This window comes from Lepus europaeus, chromosome 5 (genome assembly GCF_033115175.1).
Source record: "Lepus europaeus isolate LE1 chromosome 5, mLepTim1.pri, whole genome shotgun sequence".
Classification (NCBI taxonomy): Eukaryota; Metazoa; Chordata; class Mammalia; order Lagomorpha; family Leporidae; genus Lepus; species Lepus europaeus.
The window spans coordinates 123,700,201-123,721,516 of NC_084831.1; the positions used below are offsets into that span (position 1 = coordinate 123,700,201).

Consider the following 21,316-nt stretch of genomic DNA (forward strand, 5'->3'; position numbering starts at 1 on the left):
CAAAAGTATCTTCAAACATTCAGAAAATAATCCCACTTATAATACCATCAAAAGAATAAAATGTTTGGGAAAAGTTAACTAAGTTTATTGAAGAACTTAGCACAGGAAACTTAAAGCTTTTATGAAAGAGATGGAAGGCAAAAATTAACTAGAAACATATTCTGTGCTCATGAGTTGAAAGAATCAATATTGTCAAGATGCCCATACTACTCAAAATTCAATAAAATTTCATCAAAACTCCAGTGATATTTTTCTCAAAAACAGAAAACAAAATCCCAAATTTTGTATGATTCCACAAAAGATTATATAAACTGCTAAAGCTATCTTGACTAAGAGAGCAAAGGTGGAAAAATGACATTTTTCTGATTTCAAATTATATTACAAAACTGTAAGACTCAAAACCATGTGGTACTGTCATAAAAACACATATATAGACCAATGGAATGGAGTAGAAACCACAAAAATATATCCACATATGGTTAAGTGATCTTTGACAATGTTTCAAGAATACAAAATGATAGAGCATGAATTCCTTGAATGGTGCTGGGAAAACTGGATCTCTGCATGCAAACATAAAACAACCTGGATCTTCATCTTACATTGTATCTAAAAATCAACTAAAATGCACTGTAGACTTAAACATAAGGTCTGAAAACACAAAATTTCTAGAAGAAAACCCTGGGAAAAAGCATTGGGCTTGTTAATCACTTTTTGGATATGAAAACAAAAGCACAGGGAAGAAAACAAAAATGAATGTGTTGACATCAAACTGAAAGGTTTTTCACAGTAAAGGAAAAAATCAATAATATTATTATGTAATTTCTGTGGTTCAAATAATATTTTCAATGACTAAAATTTAGTTTCTTTTCTTCAAACTACTATTTTGTATGTTTTCCAAGAACTCTAGCACACCCATGAAGTAGAAGTAGTGAGGATTTTTTTTCATTTCTGGTATTCATGTGAAATTCCTTTTATTTCACTATTAAGTAAATATTTTTATAAGTTTTAAAATTTACTGTCTCAAATTAGAAAGATGCCACTAGTTTGGTTTTTATGTATTCTTAAATTATGTTTCTGTGTTAAACATCGCAGAATCTTCTCTGCATGTGTCAAGATAATTTTACTCTGTATGTGCATATATAGAATTGATAAACTAAAATACTTAGAGTCTGTCCTCTCTTTCTCTCAGATTTATTGCTATAAACATAGGAATTTTGAAATGTAAATAATGTTAAATCAAGTATTAGTTGCATAAACCCTGCTTGTTCATGCCATTAGATTCAATTTGTCTGCTTTAACCTACGAGACCTTTCCCAGTATGATTACATTTTTCTAATCTACAGCAGCTCTGTTTGTTACTCTCGAGGTATAGTTCAGGCACATGAGACACTTAGATTTACACAGCTAAGCTATGTACTCTTTCCCTGAGCTTGTGCACATTCTCAAAACACTTTGCTCCTCTTTATTTTCTTAATTGTTACTTATATTTCAGATTTGAATTTAAGCATTACTTATTGAGGAAGTCTTGATTTCTCTAATATTTCATTAGGTACTTTTGTTATGTAAAGTTAATGTATCCCAATTAATTACTCATCACCCTGATTGTAATTTTTCTTCATTTATCTGTAGTGCATTTCCCCTCTCTGCATTATTTCCTGTCATATGCCTGGGGAGTGATAGATGTCAGATAATTATCTGTTAGAAAAGTGCATGCAAGTAGAAAACACATTCTGAATTGATAGATATAGTGTGTTCTAATCAATGTTTAATTAAATCAATTTTAAAGGCACCACTGAAGATCTTGATAATTATGATATGTGTATCTACAGATAAATTAGAAGATATGCCAGGTAGAGCTTTTCATTGATATCACTATCATCATCACGGTCAGCCCAAAGTGTACATTCAGCACCAGTCTCTGGAAGTCTCTGGAAAGATTGGCAACTTACCTAGAGATTCTGGATCTAAGTTAAATATATAGACTCTATTCACTCTGCAACAGCCAGAGAAGTTTGTGTGTCATGTAGACCAGAGAGCAGTACATTTTACACAAATGTATATGTGTGTGTGTATGAAGTTGAGTCAGGGAGAAGTGCTGTCCTGGGAATTCCAAGTTTGCACAGAGTAAAGCTGGAAGTTACCTCTCACTCTTTTCAGCTCAGTTTTTTGTACAGTGGAAGGGAATCCCAGGAACTCCCAAATTCCTTTCACCAGTGGCTGGTGTCAACTGTATCTTAACACCTGGATTAGAAAAAATATGTCTAAAATAAATTTGCGTGCTCTCAGTCATCTCGCAAAGAGATGTTCTGAGAGTACTTTTAACATTGTATTCTGTTGAACTTCACAACCAAAGTATTTGGGGGACAGTCATTGTCAAGCCAATGAGAGCAATATGTAAGAAACAGAAACTCTGGTTATTTGAAAAAATTTATTGTTGGCATAAATTACATTTGACTAAGAATCACTCTTTTACTCTTCTCATTTTTGGTTTTGCGTATGCTCACAATTCTAGTTGTTTTTTCTAGTTTCCTTCCTTTATAATCTACTTTCTAATCTCCTCTTTAATACCTCAACTTGTATATATGACAATAATATTAATTCTTAAAATTTATCAACTGCATATCATGATTCAAAATCATTTCCTGAATACTATAAGGCATTTCTGAATTTAATTCTTAAAACAAACCTATTCTAGTCATTCTCAATAAATAGATTTTAAATTATTGGTTCATGCTTACACAAGTATGTTAGGAAACTTATTCTTAAATCCAGGCTATGCATCTATCTAATAAGAGTTATTTAACTGACTATTGCTCAAGTGAAAGACTAATATGTGAAAATTTATCATACTAGCATCATACAATTCATTTGTTTTATTGAAACGCATTTTAACATAAGTCAAAGTATGTACAATCAGGACTTATGCAAGTTAACTAAAATTCAGCTAGTTCTTACTCTGAGACAGGAAGAAAAGAAAGAAACATGCCTCACTAACATTAGACTCTTTAAAGTACTTTGTTTAATGATCTTCAGTTGGTAGCAGATGTATAAATAATTCAGGACTCTTGTATGGTCAATTTACTTTCATACTCAATCTGACTTTAAGTCCAATTCTATATTATGGAATGAAGACAGGAAAATGAAGGAAAGGTGGAAATGAACTATTTTATTCACTGCCTTCTATTAGACAATTATGTATTTGCTTTACATGTATTACTTTACAATTAAATTTTACAATGGCCCCTGGCTCCCAGAGGAGGTTATCAAAAGTCCCATGTTATGTAGGAATCACTGGCATTAAGAGAAGCTAAAAATGACCCAAGACACTTAACTGGAAAGTGACCTATTCAGGTTTCCAACCCAGCTGTTTGTGACTTCAAAATCTGTGTCTACTCTGTTATCAACCTCTTACAATTTTAGTCTAGCAACAATGTTTTTCCATAAGAGGATTCATGTTCTTTTATTATAGAAATAATTTATACTAAATTTTTAAACCTCCAAATGCATATGTAAACATTTAGAGACCTAAACAACATTCTCCACTCATTGAGGAAGATATTAATGGTCTGGGTATTCTCAAAATGATAGTGTAGCACTTACAGTGTTGAACTGAGAAAACAGACATTTGCAATGCTTGAAAAATCACATGGCTTGAGTCCTTAAAATTTTCCATATTCTTGAGACATTGTGTGGTATCAGCTGGTATAATTTCTACACTAGATATAGGTTCAGCATAAAGAAGAAATTTTCTATACAGAGAATCATGTTTACCTGAATTATAATTTCTTTTTTCATCAGAGAGTCCTAGAAAAAATGGTGGATATGTTTACGGAATTGATTCATTCCAGGATATTTTCATATTTTCTACTGTATCAGCTCATTATACCATTTTGGTGAATGAGTATCTGCTCAGAACCTTTCTCAGAGCTGTCTTCACTTCCTTATTTCTCAGTGTGTAGACAAGTGGGTTAAGCAGTGGAGTGATCACAGTGTAGGTCACTGCCACAAGCAGGTCCTTGTCAGAGGAGTACAGGGATGTGGGCCTCAAGTAGATGAAGGAAGCACAGCCATAGTGAACAATGACCACCGTGAGGTGGGAGGCACAGGTGGCGAAGGCTTTGCGCTGTCCCTCCACTGAGGAGATCTTGAGGATGGTGGAAACAATGAAGACATAGGAGATGAAGATCAAGACAAAGGGAACCAGCAACACCAGAATGCTGAGGAAGAAGATTACCATCTCCTTCAGGTTGGTATCAGTGCATCCCAGTTTTATGACAGGGGAAATATCACAAAAAAAGTGGTTGATCCGATTGGAGGCACAGAAGGGCACACTGAACACTAGGATGTTGACAACCACAGAGATCAGGAAACCACACAAACCGGAGGCTAAAACCAACTGTATGCAGGTGGCTTTGCTGACAATGATCGTATAGTTTAGAGGGTTGCAGATGGCAACATAGCGGTCATAACCCATCACAGCAATGAGAAAACAGTTGGTACAAGCTAAACCTACAAAGAAATACAGCTGGGCCACACATCCAGAGAAAGAAATACTTGGCATTGTGGAAAGCAGGTTGGTTAGCATTTTGGGCACAATAACCAAAGTGTAGCAGGTTTCTGAGCAAGAGAGGATGAACAGGAAGAAGTACATAGGGGTGTGCAAAGCCCTGTCCAAACGAATGACAGACATGATGGTGGCATTGGCCGTCAGAGTAGTCAGGTAGACTAGTAGGAATATAAAGAAGAGAAAAATCTGTAGATCCCCCAAGTTTGAGAAGCCAATTAATATGAACTCATTGATCACACTGCGGTTCTGTCTCTTCATGGGTCAATGGAGATCAGACTCAGATGACCTGAAATGGTAACAAAAAGAATTTTACATTATTGAAATTTCCAAAAGAAACCAAATTTATGATTTTGTATAAATCTGATAATATTATTGTGTTACAATGAGTAACCAACAAGAGAAACACATAGGGAATGGGAGAAAACCAGAAAATATAAGTAATGACAGAAATAAAACACTGTTCAAAGATAACTATGGAGATTAATATCCATTGTAATAAGTTATTTCTGTTCTTTGCATTCTTATGTACATAGAAGGGTCATACTGCTTTAAACAATAAAGTGATTTAGAACTTATCTATTCCTTAAGGCTGGCTTTGTGGCTTTGAGAGTCAAGCTGCCACCTGTGACATTAGTATTCTATATGAGTGCTGTTTTGAGTCCTGGCTGCTCCACTTCCAACCCAACAATGGCCTTAGAAAGCAGTGGAAAATGGCCCAAGTACGTGGGTCCCTTCTAACCACATAGAAGACCCAGAAGAATCTCTTGGATTCTGGCTTCAGCCTGGCCAGCCCTGGCCACTGCAGCCATCTGGTAGTGAACCAGTGGGTAGAAGATTCTCTCTCTCTCTCTCTTTTCCTCTTTCTCTTTTCTCTTTCCATCTCTCTATCTCTGTGTAACACATATTTTCAAATAAACAAATAAAAAAAAAAAAAAGAACTGATCTGATCCTATAACTGTATGGAAGATGAACCCAAGGCTTAAAATGACTAAACCATTGCTTAATGCCCAAACATGCGACAGTCTTTAGAAGTGGAGGATCTTTGAGTTCGATCGGTAGCCGGAGTGGAGAGCGGACCCCAGAGAGCCCTGAGCAGCCCCACCGCCGCCACCGGCCTAGTTACCATCACACCCCGGGAGGAGCCGCAGCTGCCGCAGCCGGCCCCAGTCACCATCACTGCAACCATGAGCAGCGAGGCCGAGACCCAGCAGCCACCCGCTGCCCCCACCCTCAGCGCCACCGAAACCAAGCCAGGCACCACGGGCAGCGGCGCAGGGAGCGGTGGCCTGGGCGGCCTCACATCGGTGGCGCCCGCCGGCGGGGACAAAAAGGTCATCGCAACGAAGCTTTTGGGAACAGTAAAATGGTTCAATGTAAGGAACGGATATGGTTTCATCAACAGAATGACACCAAGGAAGACGTATTTGTACACCAGACTGCCATAAAGAAGAATAACCCCAGGAAGTACCTTCGCAGTGTAGGAGATGGAGAGACTGTGGAGTTTGATGTTGTTGAAGGAGAAAAGGGTGCGGAGGCAGCAGATGTTACAGGCCCTGGTGGAGTTCCAGTGCAAGGCAGTAAATATGTAGCAGACCGTAACCATTATAGACGCTACCCACGTCGTAGGGGTCCTCCACGCAATGACCAGCAGAATTACCAGAACAGTGAGAGTGGGGAAAAGAATGAGGGGTCGGAGAGCGCTCCCGAAGGCCAGGCCCAACAACGCCAGCCCTACTACAGGCGAAGGTTCCCACCTTACTACATGCGAAGACCCTATGGGCGTCGACCACAGTATTCCAACCTTCCTGTGCAGGGAGAAGTGATGGAAGGTGCTGACAACCAGGGTGCAGGAGAACAAGGTAGACCAGTGAGACAGAATATGTATCGAGGTCCTCCTCGCCAAAGACAGCCTAGAGAGGACGGCAATGAAGAAGATAAGAAAAAAACAAGGAGATGAGACCCAGGGTCAGCAGCCACCTCAGAGTCGGTACCGCCGCAACTTCAATTACCAAGGACGCAGACGCCCAGATAACCCTAAACCACAAGATGGCAAAGAGACAAAAGCAGCCGATCCACCAGCTGAGAATTCGTCCGCTCCCGAGGCTGAGCAGGGAAGGGCTGAGTAAATGCCGGCTTAACATCTCTACCATCATCCAGTTTAGTCATCCAACAAGAGGAAATGAATATGAAATTCCAGCAATAAGAAATGAACAAAAGATTGGAGCTGAAGACCTTAAGTGCTTGCTTTTTGCCCGTTGACCAGATTACTAGAACTATCTGCATTATCTATGCAGCATGGGGTTTTTATTATTTTTACCTAAAGATGTCTCTTTTTGGTAACAACAAACGTGTTTTTTAAAAAAGCCTGGTTTTTCTCAATACACCTTTAAAGGTTTTTAAATTGTTTCATATCTGGTCAAGTTGAGATTTTTAAGAACTTCATTTTTAATTTGTAATAAAAGTTTACAACTTGATTTTTTCAGAAAGGTCAACAAACTGCAAGCCCCTGCTAATAAAGATCTTAATTAATAATTAAAAAAAATAAGAAGTGGAGGATCTTCAGGTCCAGGGTTCTGGCACGGTAGGTTAAGCCGCTACCTGCAGTGCTTAATGAGCAGCCCTTAGGAACACCAGTTTAAGTCCCTGCTGCTCCAATTCTAGTCCATTTTCCTGCTAATGAAGATAGGCCACTGCTATTCATATGGAAAATCCAGAGTTCCTGGCCCCTGGATTCAGCCTCACCCAGCCTCAATCATTGCAGCTGTTTGGGGAGTGAGTCAGTGGATGGAAGATCCCTGTCTCTCCCTTTGTTTCTCTAACTGTGCCTTTAAAATAAATAAATAAATATTTTAAAGAAGAAATTGTTTACCTTCAAAGTCACCTTATGAAATTTTTTATTCACATAACTGAAAAAAATGAAAACGAGATCTATAATTTCTTTTGTATACCTCACCAAAATACTGCATATTCACACTCAGTTGTAATTATTTTCATCTACTTAAAAATGTTCAAATTCTGTTTAGAGGTGATAAACTATGAAGCCTTTGAGATGGCTCGCATATTGGGATTTCCCTTTGCACGAGTATGTGAGAATCTGGGATGAAGTTTCTAATCAAAGCTTAAATTATTCTCACAACATCATGAGGCTGGCACTGAGATCTCCAGCCTCAAACTCCCTCTTTGATCTCTGCTGCCTACATTATGTTCTCAGAACTGCTGTCACCCTTGTCTGTGAGAATGGCTTTAGTTTGACTCATACATCAGGTAATGCTAAAACCTTTATACCAGTCTTAGTCTTAGTCAAGCAATCTTACATTGAGCAAAATACCAAGAATCTTCTAGCTCAATTCATACCCAAATCAGTAAACTACTTTATAGATATCCAGTCTTTGTCAAGGACAAATTATAAAGAGCTCAGTGTCTTGCAAAACAGAATGTCCTGTTGCTAGACAGTTTATTTGACTAGAACCTTTTATTCTGAGAGGAGCCATGCATCCTTGAATCATCCAGTTAATGTTCTTGATTTGTCCTCCTGAAACACTCACAAAAAGATTAATTTCTCTTATAAGTGATAGTAAAACAATTGCATGCTTTTTTGTTTTCCTCCTGACTAACATTTGTAGTTATTTCCATGACTTCTCATTGCATTATTTCTGGAATTGTGTCTGTGCTTAGTATTACTTTAGATATTTTATTCCTGGGTATTAGATGTTACATATGCCCCTTCGTTGCAGACAAGCTGACTGGTGTGCAACCATCACACCTGACCAACTTCTCTCTCTGTTGCTACATACATCAGTGCATTTCCTTCCTCATTGCTATTAATCCTTCACAATTAATATTTATCTACAAAATGCAGCTTACATTTATCTCTTGAGAGACTGCCTTGGGTAGCTGATTTATTTTCACATTGCCCTCTTTATCAGTTGATTCTGGATCAGAATGCGCAGAGGGACATTGGACAGGATGTATGCTCTGGTAAAGATCACAGCAGTTGTACTTTATGGTCTTGGTGAAATTACTTCTTTTCTCATATTTCTTCTCTGAAATTACAATGACAATAGTTAACCAATCAAAAAGAATCAGCACCAAGTGTTACAGCAAAGCTCTAGATTCATGGTGAGCTTTCAATAAATGGTAACTATTAGCATCTAATTTCAAGTAAGAAACTTAGGCTCAGAGAAGTAACATATGAAGACCTAGTTTGCACGGTTATTTAACAGGAGAAGCAAGACTGTATAGTAGACCCCTCAAACTCCTCCATCTAGAGCTTTGTCTTCTGAATTGCTTGGGTCCTATTTTTAATATTTTCTTTTTTTTGCATGTTTATGCTCCAGTGAGTTAGAAAATATATTAATGTCTTCTGTAGTATGATACTCATGCAGGATTTCTACTCCCTCCTTCCAACCACACCTCTCTTCTAATCTTCTACATTTAATGTTTCATATGCTTTTCCTTTCACTAAGATGCACGTCTATACTTGTATTCAGTCAGTTTCTTTTCATTTCTTAGTTTAGGTCTGTGTTTAGAAATATTTTGTGGTTTTGCACTCTTCTGATCCTTTCCTAACTCTACTCTCTCTCCCATGTTCACAAAGCAGGGCTTTGTTCAGCAGGATGTATGCACTCTCCATTTAGTCTCTGTCCCTGTCTTTCACCTGAGGTCCTTTACTTGTGCACGGGTCCCACCATTTCTTATGCCTCTTAATCCTTCTTAGGTACTCAAGTGTTTTGGGGGAGGATTATCAGGTGATGTTATTACTGATAGAGAGTCGTCTTACAATTTAGTACAAAGGAGATACTTACATTCACAAGCAGAGATTTGCACAATCTCAGATCCTTTCAGCAGTATACAATCAAGGTATAAGAAGGAGAGAGCCGTAGGCAACTTTTTGAAAACTGCCAGGCAGCATTTTTCTTCCAGATATTGTTAGAGAAAGTCCAAGGGCCATGAGCCTTTATAAACGAACAGCTCTGCCTGATCTCTGGGCTGTGACTAAATGAACATCCTGGATGTTAGCAGCTCTTGATTGCTGATGATGGATGCAGCAGCAAAATCTCTGAGCTTATATAGTCAGAGCAATACAGAGGATTGGGGCATTGGAGTCTAGAAATGAAAACACGTGTGTTCCCCTCCCCCGCAACCAGTAAAAAAAAAAAAAAACAAAAAACGAATTGGATAAAATATCTTGTTTGCTTGATCTGATTTAATCACTGAACACATTAGCTTTTTTACAGGGGTCTTTCATTTTGGATCAAGCTTTCATTTTCTGAATGAAGTAATGAATCACTAGTCTCTCAACCAATAACTAAATATTCTACATATAGACTGACTGCTTTAGGCAATTAAATAAAGGGCATCCTTGACAAATTTCATAGTTTCTTCTTCTTTCTTATAGTTCATTAGTTGAATTAGCCAAGCATTTCTTTTCCATGACTCTCCCAATTTAAGCATTTAATTATGCACACCTTCTAAGAAAGCACAAATTCTAACTTTTTTTTTACTTTCTTTGTGTGCGGGATTCATCTCTTCAAATACAATCATCTGTGCAGAATTTCTTCTACACATTCATCAACTCCTTAACTTAGTCAATATGTATTGAATATCTAAAATGCTCCATGTGCTCTTGTGAATTTGTTGGTAGAAAGGTGGCCCAAAATGAGAGTGGAACGGTCCAGGCCAGTGATGCTTTATGGCATACATGCACTTGATTCTTTTGAGGCACAAGTGGAGATATATGATGTTTAATTTTACCCAGTATCCCCTGAATAAGCATTTGGTGTGAGATCTGGAATCATTTACAATCAGTTTATATGATTTACTTTAAGGTCAGCAGGTTTAAAACTGCTGACTTCCTTCAAAAAAGAGCTTAGCATTTGTAAAGATGGGATGGGGAAACGAATGGAGGCTTATGAGAGAGAAAGAAGACTAAGAAAGAGACAAACACAGAGCACTATAACATTACTTAGAGGGGGCATAGTTCTCATATCTAGTATCAATTGATGGATCTCCTCCTCAAATTTCTTTTGTGCCTCTGCCACTAACAACCTTTCCTTTCCTGAAACATTCAGGATTTGTGTTCTATTAGAAAAAGAAAAACCAATAATTCTTGTGTTTTAAATTTTAATTCCAAAAAATATGTTTATCAACTAAAAAATATGTGGTATAGATTGGTACAAATAAATTCTCATAGCATATCATGGTATCTTCATTCCAGTGGTAGCTTAATTTCTGAGAAGACAAGAAACATATTTAAAGTAATAATCATTTAAATTGATGGGCCATTTTATAGGGCAGACAACTTAAGAACTATGATAGAAAACTTCCTATCTATCTTTTATACTATAATTTGAATATTACCTATTGACTCCAATGTTGCAGCTTCTGAATACCTGTTAGGCAGCCATCACTATCCCTTTATTAGTTCATATAATGTTTCTGATAACCTAATCAGCTCAGACAATATTATCTCCATTTTACTAAAGGACCTTAAGGAGAGCACAGTGGTTTTTCTGAGTTGAGGAAAGTTAAACTGGAATACAAAGAGGCTGAAACACTATAATTTGTGGAACAACCTGCCAGAGAGGAGGGTCCAGTTAAATAAAGAGTTTCAAAGACACGCATATGAGTATGTTTCCATGCGGAACTGAAAGTTATGATGCTTAGACATGGGGCTGGCATTGTGGCACAGAGGGTTAAGACTTCATCTGTGACACAATTCTATGAATACATTTAAAAAAATATTGATGGGGTGCTGGAGTTGTGGTGTAGCATGTAAATCCTCAGCCTGTGATGCCAACATTCCATATGGCACTGGTTCGAGTCCCTGCTACACCATTTCTGATCCAGCTCCTTACTAATATGTCTGGAAAAGCAACAAAAGATGGCTCAAGTGCTTGAGCCTCTGCACTCACTTGGGAGACCCAGAAGAAGCTCTTGGGTCTCAGCTTCAGCCTTACCCAGCCCTGACCATTATGTCCATTTGGGGAGTGAAGCAGCAGGGGAAAGATCTGTTTATCTGTTTGTCCCCCACTCCTCTCTCTTTCCGTAACTCATAATTTTGAATAAACACATAAATCTTTTTTTTAAAAAATACTTAGACATCAGTTGAAATTTTTAAAGGACTATAGAAGAATCTATTGGAAAACTCTCACTTATATACTTCGTAGAACTCACACATGATCATGAAAGGTTTTAAGTACCTGCTTACTAGGGTTGAAAAACATCATGGAAAATTATTTATTTGACAGGTAGAGTTATAGACAGTGAGAGACAGAGACAGAGAGAAAGGTCTTCCTTCCGTTGGTTCACTCCCCAAATGGCTGCTACAGCCAGAGATACGCCGAGGTGAAGCCAGGAGCCAGGTGCTTCCTCCTGGTCTCCCATGCAGGCACAGGGGCCCAAGCACTTGGGCCATCCTCCACTGCCCTTCTGGGCAACAGCAGAGAGCTGGACTGGAAGAGGAGCAACCGGGACTAGAACCCGGCACCCATATGGGATGATGGTGCTGCAGGTGGAGGATTAACCAAGTGAGCCATAGTGCCAGCTAGAACTATTTTTTTGAAAAAATTAAATGGTTATATCATTGACCCAACTAACCAAAAAAAAAAAAAAAAAAGATGGAAAAGACCTAAATCAATAAAATCAGAGATTTAAAAGGAAATGTAAAAACAGATACCACAGAAATAAGAAAGAACCATCAGAAATTACTCCAAAGAGCTGTATGCCAACAAATCACGAAATCTAGAAGAAATGGATAGATTCCTGGGTATGTATAGTCTGCCAAAATTGAGTCATGAAGACATACAATATGTAAACAAACCAATAATCACATTGGGAATTAATCAGTAATAACGACTCTCCCAAAAAAGAAAAGTGTAGGTCCTGATGGCCTCATTGCTGAATTCTACCAGACATTTAAAGAACTAATTCCAATTCTTTGTAAGCTACTCAAAGCAATTTAAAGGGAGGGTATCAACCCAAACTCCTTCTATGAAGCCAGCATTGCCTTAATTCCTAAACCAGAAAAAGAAACTACAGAGAAAGAGAACTATAGACCAATTTCCCTGATGAACAGAGGTGTAAAGATCTTCAACAAAATACTAGCCAGTTGAATTCAATAACAATTAATAAAGATCACCTACCTGGATGAAATGGGTTTTACCAAATGGTATTTATCCCTTTTATGCAGGGATGGCTCAACATCTGCAAATCTATAAATGTGATACATCACATTAACAAACAGAAGAATAAAAGCCATATGATTATCTCAATAGATAAGCTATAATATCCTTTCATGATGAATGCCTTAAGCAAATTAGGTACAGAAGGTACATTCTTCAGCACAATGAAGGTACCATCTTATTGAATGGAAAAAAAATTGGTAGAATTCCCACTAACATCTGGAACCAGATAAAGATGCCCATTCTCACCATTGCTATTAAATACAATCCTGGAAGTTTTAGCCAGAGCCATTACACAAGAAAAAGAAATCAGATGGATAGAAATTGGGAAGGAGGTAGTCAAGCTATTCCTATTTGCCAATGACATGATTCTATATATAGGGGATCCAAAATACTCTACTAAGTGACTATTGGAACTCATAAAAGAGCTTGGTAAAATAGCAGGATATAAAATCAACACATAAAAATCAATAGCCTTTGTATACAGAAAATTCAATAGTTCAGAAAGAACTTCTAAGATAAATCCCATTCACAATAGCTACAAAAATAATATCCTGAAATAAATTAAATTAAGGACATTAAAGATCTCTATGATGAAAATCATAAAATATTAAAGAAAGAAATAGAAGTCATGAAAAAGTGCAAAAATCTTTCATGTTCATGGATTGGCAGTATCAATATCATCAAAATATCTATACTACCAAAAGCAATTTACAGATTCAATGTGATCCCAATCAAAAGACCAACAACATTGTTCTCAGGTCTAGAAAAAATGATGCTAAAATTCATATGGAAACACAAGAGACCCTGAATAGCTTAAGCTTTCTTAAACTATAAAAACAAAACTGGAGGCATCACAGTACCAGATCTCAAGACATACTACAGAGCAATTATAATCAAAAAAGCCTGATACTGGTACAAAAAACACATATATAGACCAATGGAACAGAATAGAAACGCTAGAAATCAATCCATACATCTGCAACCAACTTATCTTTGACAAAGGAAATAAAATCAATCCCTGGAGCAAAGACAATCTCTCCAACAAATTGTGCTGGGTAAATTGGATCTCTACATGCAGAAGTATGAAACAGAAGCCATACCTTACACCTTATACAAGATTCCACTCAAAACGTATCAAAGATCTAATTCTACAACCCAATACCTTCAGATTACTAGAGAACATTGGGAAAATGCTGCAAGACATTGGCATAGGCAAAGAGTTCTTGGAAAACACCCCAGAGGTACAGGCAATCAAAGCAAAAATTGATTGCAATCAAAGCAAGAAAAGATTGGAATCTGTTGAAACTACTGGCAGGAATGTAACCACTTTGGAAAACATTTTGATAGTTTCCAAAAAGCTAAGCTTGCACCTAGCAAGTGACAAAATCTTTTCACACCTATTTGTTTATCCAAGAGCAAGGAAAAACATGTCCACAGAAATCACTATATCTCAATGTTTATGGCAATGTTGTGTGTAGTAACCCAAATTTCTTAAACAGTGTAAAGAAACAAAATGTGTTTTCTGTATGTTGAGATTATTGAGCAATAAAAAATTAATGCACAAAAATATTTAGTTACAATTTAAAATTATTTTATTGGGGGAACAATATCAGACAAAAATAAATGATACTGTATTGTTACATAAATTTCTTTTTTTTAAAGGATTTATTTATTTATTTGAAAGTCAGAGTTACATAGTTACACAGAGAGAGAAGCAGAGGCAGAGAGAGAGAGAGGTCTTCCATCCGATGGTTCACACCCCAATTGGCCGCAATGGCCGGAGCTGCGCCGATTCGAAGGCAGGAGCCAGGAGCTCCTTCCAGGTCTCCCACGTGGGTGCAGGAGCCCAAGGACTTGGACCATCTTCTACTGCTTTACCTGGCCATAACAGGAAGCTGAATCAGAAGTGGAGCAAGCAGGTCTCGAAACGGTGTCCATATGGGGTGCCGGCACTGCAAGCCAGGGCATTAACTCACTGCGCCACAGTGCCAGACCCACTTACATACAATTCTAGAAGATTTTATTTTTAACTATAATGACAGAAAGCAAGTTGCCTGTGAGCTGGGATAGAAATAGGAGTAATTTGCACATGTTCTATGAGTGAAATAAATATGTCAATGTTTTCATTGTAGTGATAGTTTCACATGTATTGTGCATTTTAAGCATGTACAGTATATTTGTAAGTAAAACACATACTAAGCCTAAAAAGGGGATGAGTGTTGTGGCACAGCAGGTTAGCTTGCAACTTGGGATGCTGGAATCCCATATCAGAGTGCCTGGCATCCAGTTTCAGGTCTGAGTCATGTACACTTTCCTGTTCTTGCATAGCCTGTTAGGTAACAAGAAATGTCTGATGTATGTGGGTCCCTGCGATGCAGTGGGTGAGCTAGATGGAGTTCTGGGCTCCTGGCTTCAGCTTGGCTGAGACCTGGCTACCTAGTAGATGCAAGTCCTCTCTCTCTCTTTTCCTCTCTCTATTGTTTTGCCATTAAAATAAATTAAATAAATACATTAAAAATTATTAAAAAGTATTGAAAGGATCAGGCTTATCTACAAAGAAATAAAATTGTCAGATAAAATAATATAGTATTATATACACATAAAGAGAATAATCAAAAGAGAACAAAATGAAATTTCTAGAAATAAAATGTAGGGAATTATATTATTGATAAATTTAGATTACACATTGGAGATAAATGGCAAATGAACTTGAATAAAGCAAAAAAAATGACGAGGGTCTTTAAAAGTAGAGTACAATTAATTGGTAGAACAATAAGTATTAAAGCTATCTCTATGCGGAGATTCAGAGGAAAAAGCTGAAAAAATATTAGAATAGTTTCTGATGAGGTACAATAAAAATTGAAAAAAAAAAGTCAGTAAACCAAGGAGACTAAAAAATATTGAATGATATCATATTTGTTAATTGAAAGACCCAAATTGTTAACATGACAATTATGCCCAGTTTGATCTACAGTTAAGCATAATTAAAATATAATTCCTTGCAGAAATTGAGAAGTTTATATAAAATTCATATGGAAATTCCAAGCACAGAGAATAGAGAAAAAACACTTAGAAACTGGTGACATCTCTGACTTCAGAATCAGTCCTTAAGGCATTTTGGTCTGGCTGAAAAGCCCACGAGAGCATTTTGGGCATAGAAAGCCCAAGAAACTGTGGCAAAAAATGTGCTACATGAGGGACCTTGGTGGGTAAGACCCCAGTGGAAAGAAATGGTCATCAAAGAAGGATATGCTTTTCTCTTAAAGGAGGAGAGAACTTCCACATTGCTTATGGCCTTATCTAAATACTGAAGGAGTTTATGGATTTAAAAGTCTTCTATAGCCTAGGCAGCTCATGTCAAGAGCCTCAGATGATCACTGACATCATACATAAGAGTGCTAATTGCTAAATTAACAATAGGAGTCACTGTGCACTAACTTCCCATGCAGGACCTCTGACTTCAATGAGTTTTATTACAAGAGTTAACTGTAAAACTAATTTTCCAAGATTTATTTCATTTTAATGTATTAAGTGGAAGATATTCTTACGTCTCCTAAGTTTTAGTTATGCCTGAGCATTCATTGCTTGTTTTCTTAGGTGCTTCGCCATGGCACTGGCTGGCATTTTCAATAAGATATATATTAATTATACCATGCTGGACATATTAAATATATATATATATATAATATTTACTTTGATTCTTCATTTACAAATTACCCAGCTACATCTCTTACACAATATTTAAATCAAAAGTAACAAAACTGTACAATTTTACAAGAAAATCTAAGAGAAAATATTTGCAATTTGAAATAAAGAAGTTTATTAGAGGCCAGCACCGTGGCTCAATAGGCTAATCCTCTGCCTTGTGGCACCAACACACCGGATTCTAGTCCTGGTCGGGGCGCCGGATTCTGTCCCAGTTGCCCTTCTGTCCAGGTTGCCCCCCTCCAAGCCAGCTCTCTGCTGTGGCCCGGAAGTGCAGTGGAGGATGGCCCAAGTGCTTGGGCCCTGCACCCCATGGAAGACCAGGAGAAGCACCTGGCTCCTGGCTTTGGATCAGCGCGGTGCGCTGGCTGCAGCGCGTCGGCCGCGGCGACCATTGGAGGGTGAACCAATGGCAAAGGAAGACCTTCCTCTCTTTCTCTCTCTCTCACTGTCCACTTTGCCTGTCAAAAAAAAAAAAAAAAAAAAAAAAGAAGAAGTTTATTAGAAAGGAGGCAGAACACACAGCTCATAAAAAAAGAAAAAAGAAAGTTCCAAATTGAATGACATCAAAATAGAAAACTTGGCTCTACAAATATGAGATAATGTTGGTTGTTGCAACATCAGACCTTCTATTAGATAGTAGGTTAAGAGAAGGCAGGGGTATGGGTAATATATACAAACACAAAAAATTAATTTAGCAAGAAAATAAAACACAGTTACTGCAATTATTCCTGTCCTTAATCACGCAACTGTTGCTGATATTTATGAAGATTTTCTTCCAGCCATTCAATATTCCTTTGAATTCAACTAACAGCTCAACACTCCCAAAGAGTTTGAGACACTAATTTCATTGCCTATATTGGGTTGTTTTAAACTTCTATTAAATTTTGACTTTGAATACAAAGTAATAAAACATGCCTTAGCACAAACTTGATTTCAGACATACTTCTCTCTGCATTGGCAGTATAGCAACCTATTTTTCCTTAAAAATAAGACCAATTATTCTAGCTAGTACAATATACTCATTTCTGTCTGTAGATTATTGAACTAAGGAAACAAAGCAGACTGGAGTGGCCAGGTGCCAGTCAAAATTTTCATTTCTGTGGGTAGAAGCAACATTTTTGGTAGAAGCAACATTCCTTTACAAAATAACTCCTTAAAGAAACAAAGTTTAAGCACATGTTCATGTCATTAGGGAAAATAAAAGAAAGTACAATTTTTGGCTTTCCAGCATTGACTACCAAATGTAAATATTGGTGTTATTAGAAAATGGAAACAATGCATTGATTGATGGCTCAAAGCATATACTGCTTTGGAGAGACATATGGGATTCCTTCAGGTATTGTCACAAAGGTTTGCTATAATGGATCCCTTAGTAATTCATGCAGTTACTCTACTAGGCCTCCTCCTCTGAGTGATGTGATACACAGAAGATGTCAGGATTTCTAGTCTTAATCAAGAAATAAGAAATATTTTCTCAATGACTTGTGAGGTTACTTCTGTGGAAGCTCAAGTTCTCAAATACACATAGAGCAATCCATAAGTTATCCTTTTTTGTCTCTTCTTAATTTCTTCCTGTTCCACAAGCATGCAAACTTTTATTATTAATGCATTTTAATATTAGGAAAAGTGAAGCCATATATGACTTTTCCTTTTTCAAAATTATGTACTTCATCTATGCTCATTTTAAAAATCCACTTGTCAGATGAATTGCATAATCAATGCAGAGCTTTGAATGAAATTATACTGACTTTATAGATTAGACCCTACAGATTAGAAGAAATATATAACTATGCACTATTTAGTTATTCAAGTAAAAGGTATATGTAACAAGTAACTTTTTAAAGATTTATTTATTTCAATGGCAGAGTTACAGAGAGAGGGAGAGACAGAGAGAAATATTCCATCCCCTGATTCACTCTCCAATTGGCTGCAAGGGCTGGACCTGGGCTGATACAAAGCCAGGAGCCAGGAGCATCTTCTGGGACTCCCATGTGGGTGCAAGGGGCCAAGTACTTGGGGGCCATCTTCCACTGCTTTCCAAAGCACATCAGCAGGGAGTTGGATGGAAAGTGGAGAGGCAGGATTCAAATTGGTGCCCACTGTACCACAACACTGGCCTCTGTAACAGGTAAGGTAATGATCAATTTCAACTTGACTTGGAATACTGTTAAATATTTGGTATATGTGGACTATTTAAATATTTTTAATTGGAATTTCTGGGACCAGGAACCTGGGAAGATAAAATTGCAATTAAGTTCTCTTATGAGTCTTTCAAACATTAAAGTCAGAGGACAAAATTCAGTGACAGTTTTCCTCTTGGTCTGTGGAATTACTCTCCTACTTGGACTGGAATAGGCCTGTGGATTCTCCTTCAGATTTGCAACAGTAGGCTCTAGTTCCATTGCGTAAGTGGGCTAATTATGCTCATGGCTTCTAGTCTCCTGGCTTCTCAACTAAGGTCACCTTGGAGAAATTGGTGACTTTATTTTTCCAAAATAAACTTGACTTCTAATTAACCTCATGACAATCTCTCCAGGGTGGTATATCTAGTCTCAGGTGACCAGTAAACACACCACAAGCTTCTAATATCCACATCCTATTGTTGGCCACCAGAATCTCTAAAGATAATGGCCTATCCTGGAGCTAAGAGGCTTGATAGATAGAAATGAGTTCTCATAACACAGATGAGAGATTTTTTTTTTTTTTTTGCCTCAAGGCATTCCCTTTCTTCTGCTGTTATGTTCCCAGACTTTGTCCTATGGCTTAGATTCTACTTGTGAAGGCATTCCTGAGCCCAAATGACTGCTTCTTTCTGAAGTGGAAGGGAGGTACAATGTAGGTACTTTCTGAAGGTGGGAGCATTGATGTAGTCTTTATTGCATGGGTCTGCCTCAGGGGTAGTCCATAAGGTCATCTTACTTCATCACACACCCCCCACCACCACCACCATGGGGACCAGTAGTGGCATTTATGGTAAGTTTTAGAAGGAGAACCAAGGGGCTACTTTTCACTCCACCTGCTAGAAGTGATCAGGAATGATCCCTATAGTTCTCAGAGAAAATTTTGTTAGTCATAGCAAGCCCTCTTGCTCTCAGCTGGATTCTATTTTCTGTAAGATTCGTTGCTGCATACATTAAATGAACCCTCCATTTATCTCTGCTGTGTACTCTTAGATGTATGTTTTCATTGTTATTCATAACTGGTATTACAACTCAATTATGATAAGGCAATTTGGAGAAATTCATGATGTTTATGTGCATCTAGAAAGTAAAACTTCTACTTCTTTACTAGCTGAGATTCTCTCCACACTCTCTCTCAGCTAATTTGTTGATAATTTCTGTGAGAGAAACTTTAGAAGTTCTCAAAAATTTGAAATAGGTAAATTTGGATATTTCCCCTTTTTTGAGAAATCAGTAAAGTCAAGGATTGAGTTGCTATTTAAATCACCTTGTATAAAAATCACAGTTGCCACCGGCGCCGCAGCTCAATAGGCTAATCCTCCACCTGTGGCACCGGCATCCCGGGTTCTAGTCTCTGTTGGGGCGGCCGGATTCTGTCCCGGTTGCTCCTCTTCCAGGCCAGCTCTTTGCTGTGGCCCGGGAAGGCAGTGAAGGATGGCTCAAGTGCTTGGGCCCTGCACCCGCATGGGAGACCAGGAGGAAGCACCTGGCTCCTGGCTTTGGATAGGCACAACGCGCCGGCTGTAGCAGCCACTTGGGGGGTGAACCAACCGAAAAAGGAAAACCTTTCTCTCTGACTCTCTCTCTCACTGTCTAACTCTGCCTGTCAAAAAAAAAAAAAAAGAAGAAGAAGAAGAAGAAAAAATAACAGTTGACGTGAACCCACTGAGGAGTTAGATGTGCAGGATACAGAAGTATCATCTCCAAGATTCATAATATGAATTCCACACAAAGAATCTAGACTATCATAAGAAGGGCACTTTAGAGACCACCTAAGTAGGGAATCTTTGACTCCTAGTCAGGCTCTTAGAGGCCAGAGTACTCAACCAACACCCCAGATCCAAATTTCTTCTGTAAAGTATTGTTGAAAGAGTCTGCTTTAGTAGCTTTCATATATCCCAACACTTAATTTCAATTATTTCTTAGCCTATCCCCTTAAGTACCTCTCCCAAATTAGATCTAAAAAAATACTAGATTTTTAAAAATTTCTTAATGAGGGGTCTTTCACTCTCATTTAATAGTCCATGGATATTGAAAGACAATTTTTTTTTCCCAAATATTTATTGATTTTACTTTAAAGTCAGAGTTACAGAGAGGCAGAGGTAGAAAGAGAGAGAGAGAGAGAAGTCTTCCATCCATTGGTTCACTCCTCAAATGGCTGTAATGGCCAGATTAGGGCTGGTCCGAAGCCAGGAGCCAGGAGCTTCTTCCAGGTCTCCCACGTGAGTGCAGGGGCCCAATGACTTGGGCCATTTTGTACAGTTTTCCCAAGCCATAACAGAGAGCTGGATCTGAAGTGGAGCAGCTGGGATTCGAACTGGTGCCCATATGGGATGCCAGCACTGCAGGTGGTGGCTTTACCTGCTATGCCACAGCACCAGCCCCGGGAAGATAGCTTTAATTTTTCTCTTCCTATCGATTTCTGTCATACAGTGGTGATAAAACACAACAGTCCCTGATACCATCTTGAGGAGCTGAGGGCTCCCTCCTTAGAGTGACTGTGAAGCTGGTCTTTATATATCACAGAAACGGCAAATACACTAATCACACACCTAAACTGGACTTTCAGGTTACATTATTCATTGTTAAAACCCACTGAAAAGTCCAGTGCCGCGGCTCACTAGGCTAATTGTCTGCCTGTGGCGCTGGCACCCCCTGTTCTAGTTCCGGTTGGG

General features: G+C 38.1%; 1 protein-coding gene and 1 pseudogene across 1 annotated transcript; one reads left to right on the forward strand and one right to left on the reverse strand.

The window, feature by feature from the left end:
• Positions 1-3,880: 3,880 nt before the first annotated feature.
• LOC133761031 (olfactory receptor 10T2-like) lies at positions 3,881-4,825 on the reverse strand. The gene has a single exon (XM_062193682.1). The coding sequence runs from the start codon at positions 4,823-4,825 to the stop codon at positions 3,881-3,883; it is 945 nt and encodes a 314-aa protein (XP_062049666.1).
• Positions 4,826-5,622: 797 nt separating this feature from the next.
• Positions 5,623-6,874, forward strand: LOC133761032 (Y-box-binding protein 1-like; annotated as a pseudogene).
• Positions 6,875-21,316: the final 14,442 nt, after the last annotated feature.

Bases quoted from the DNA above. Each gene is read 5' to 3' on its own strand.
- LOC133761031 (XM_062193682.1), bottom strand. From the start codon at position 4,825: ATGAAGAGACAGAACCGCAGTGTGATCAATGAGTTCATATTAATTGGC.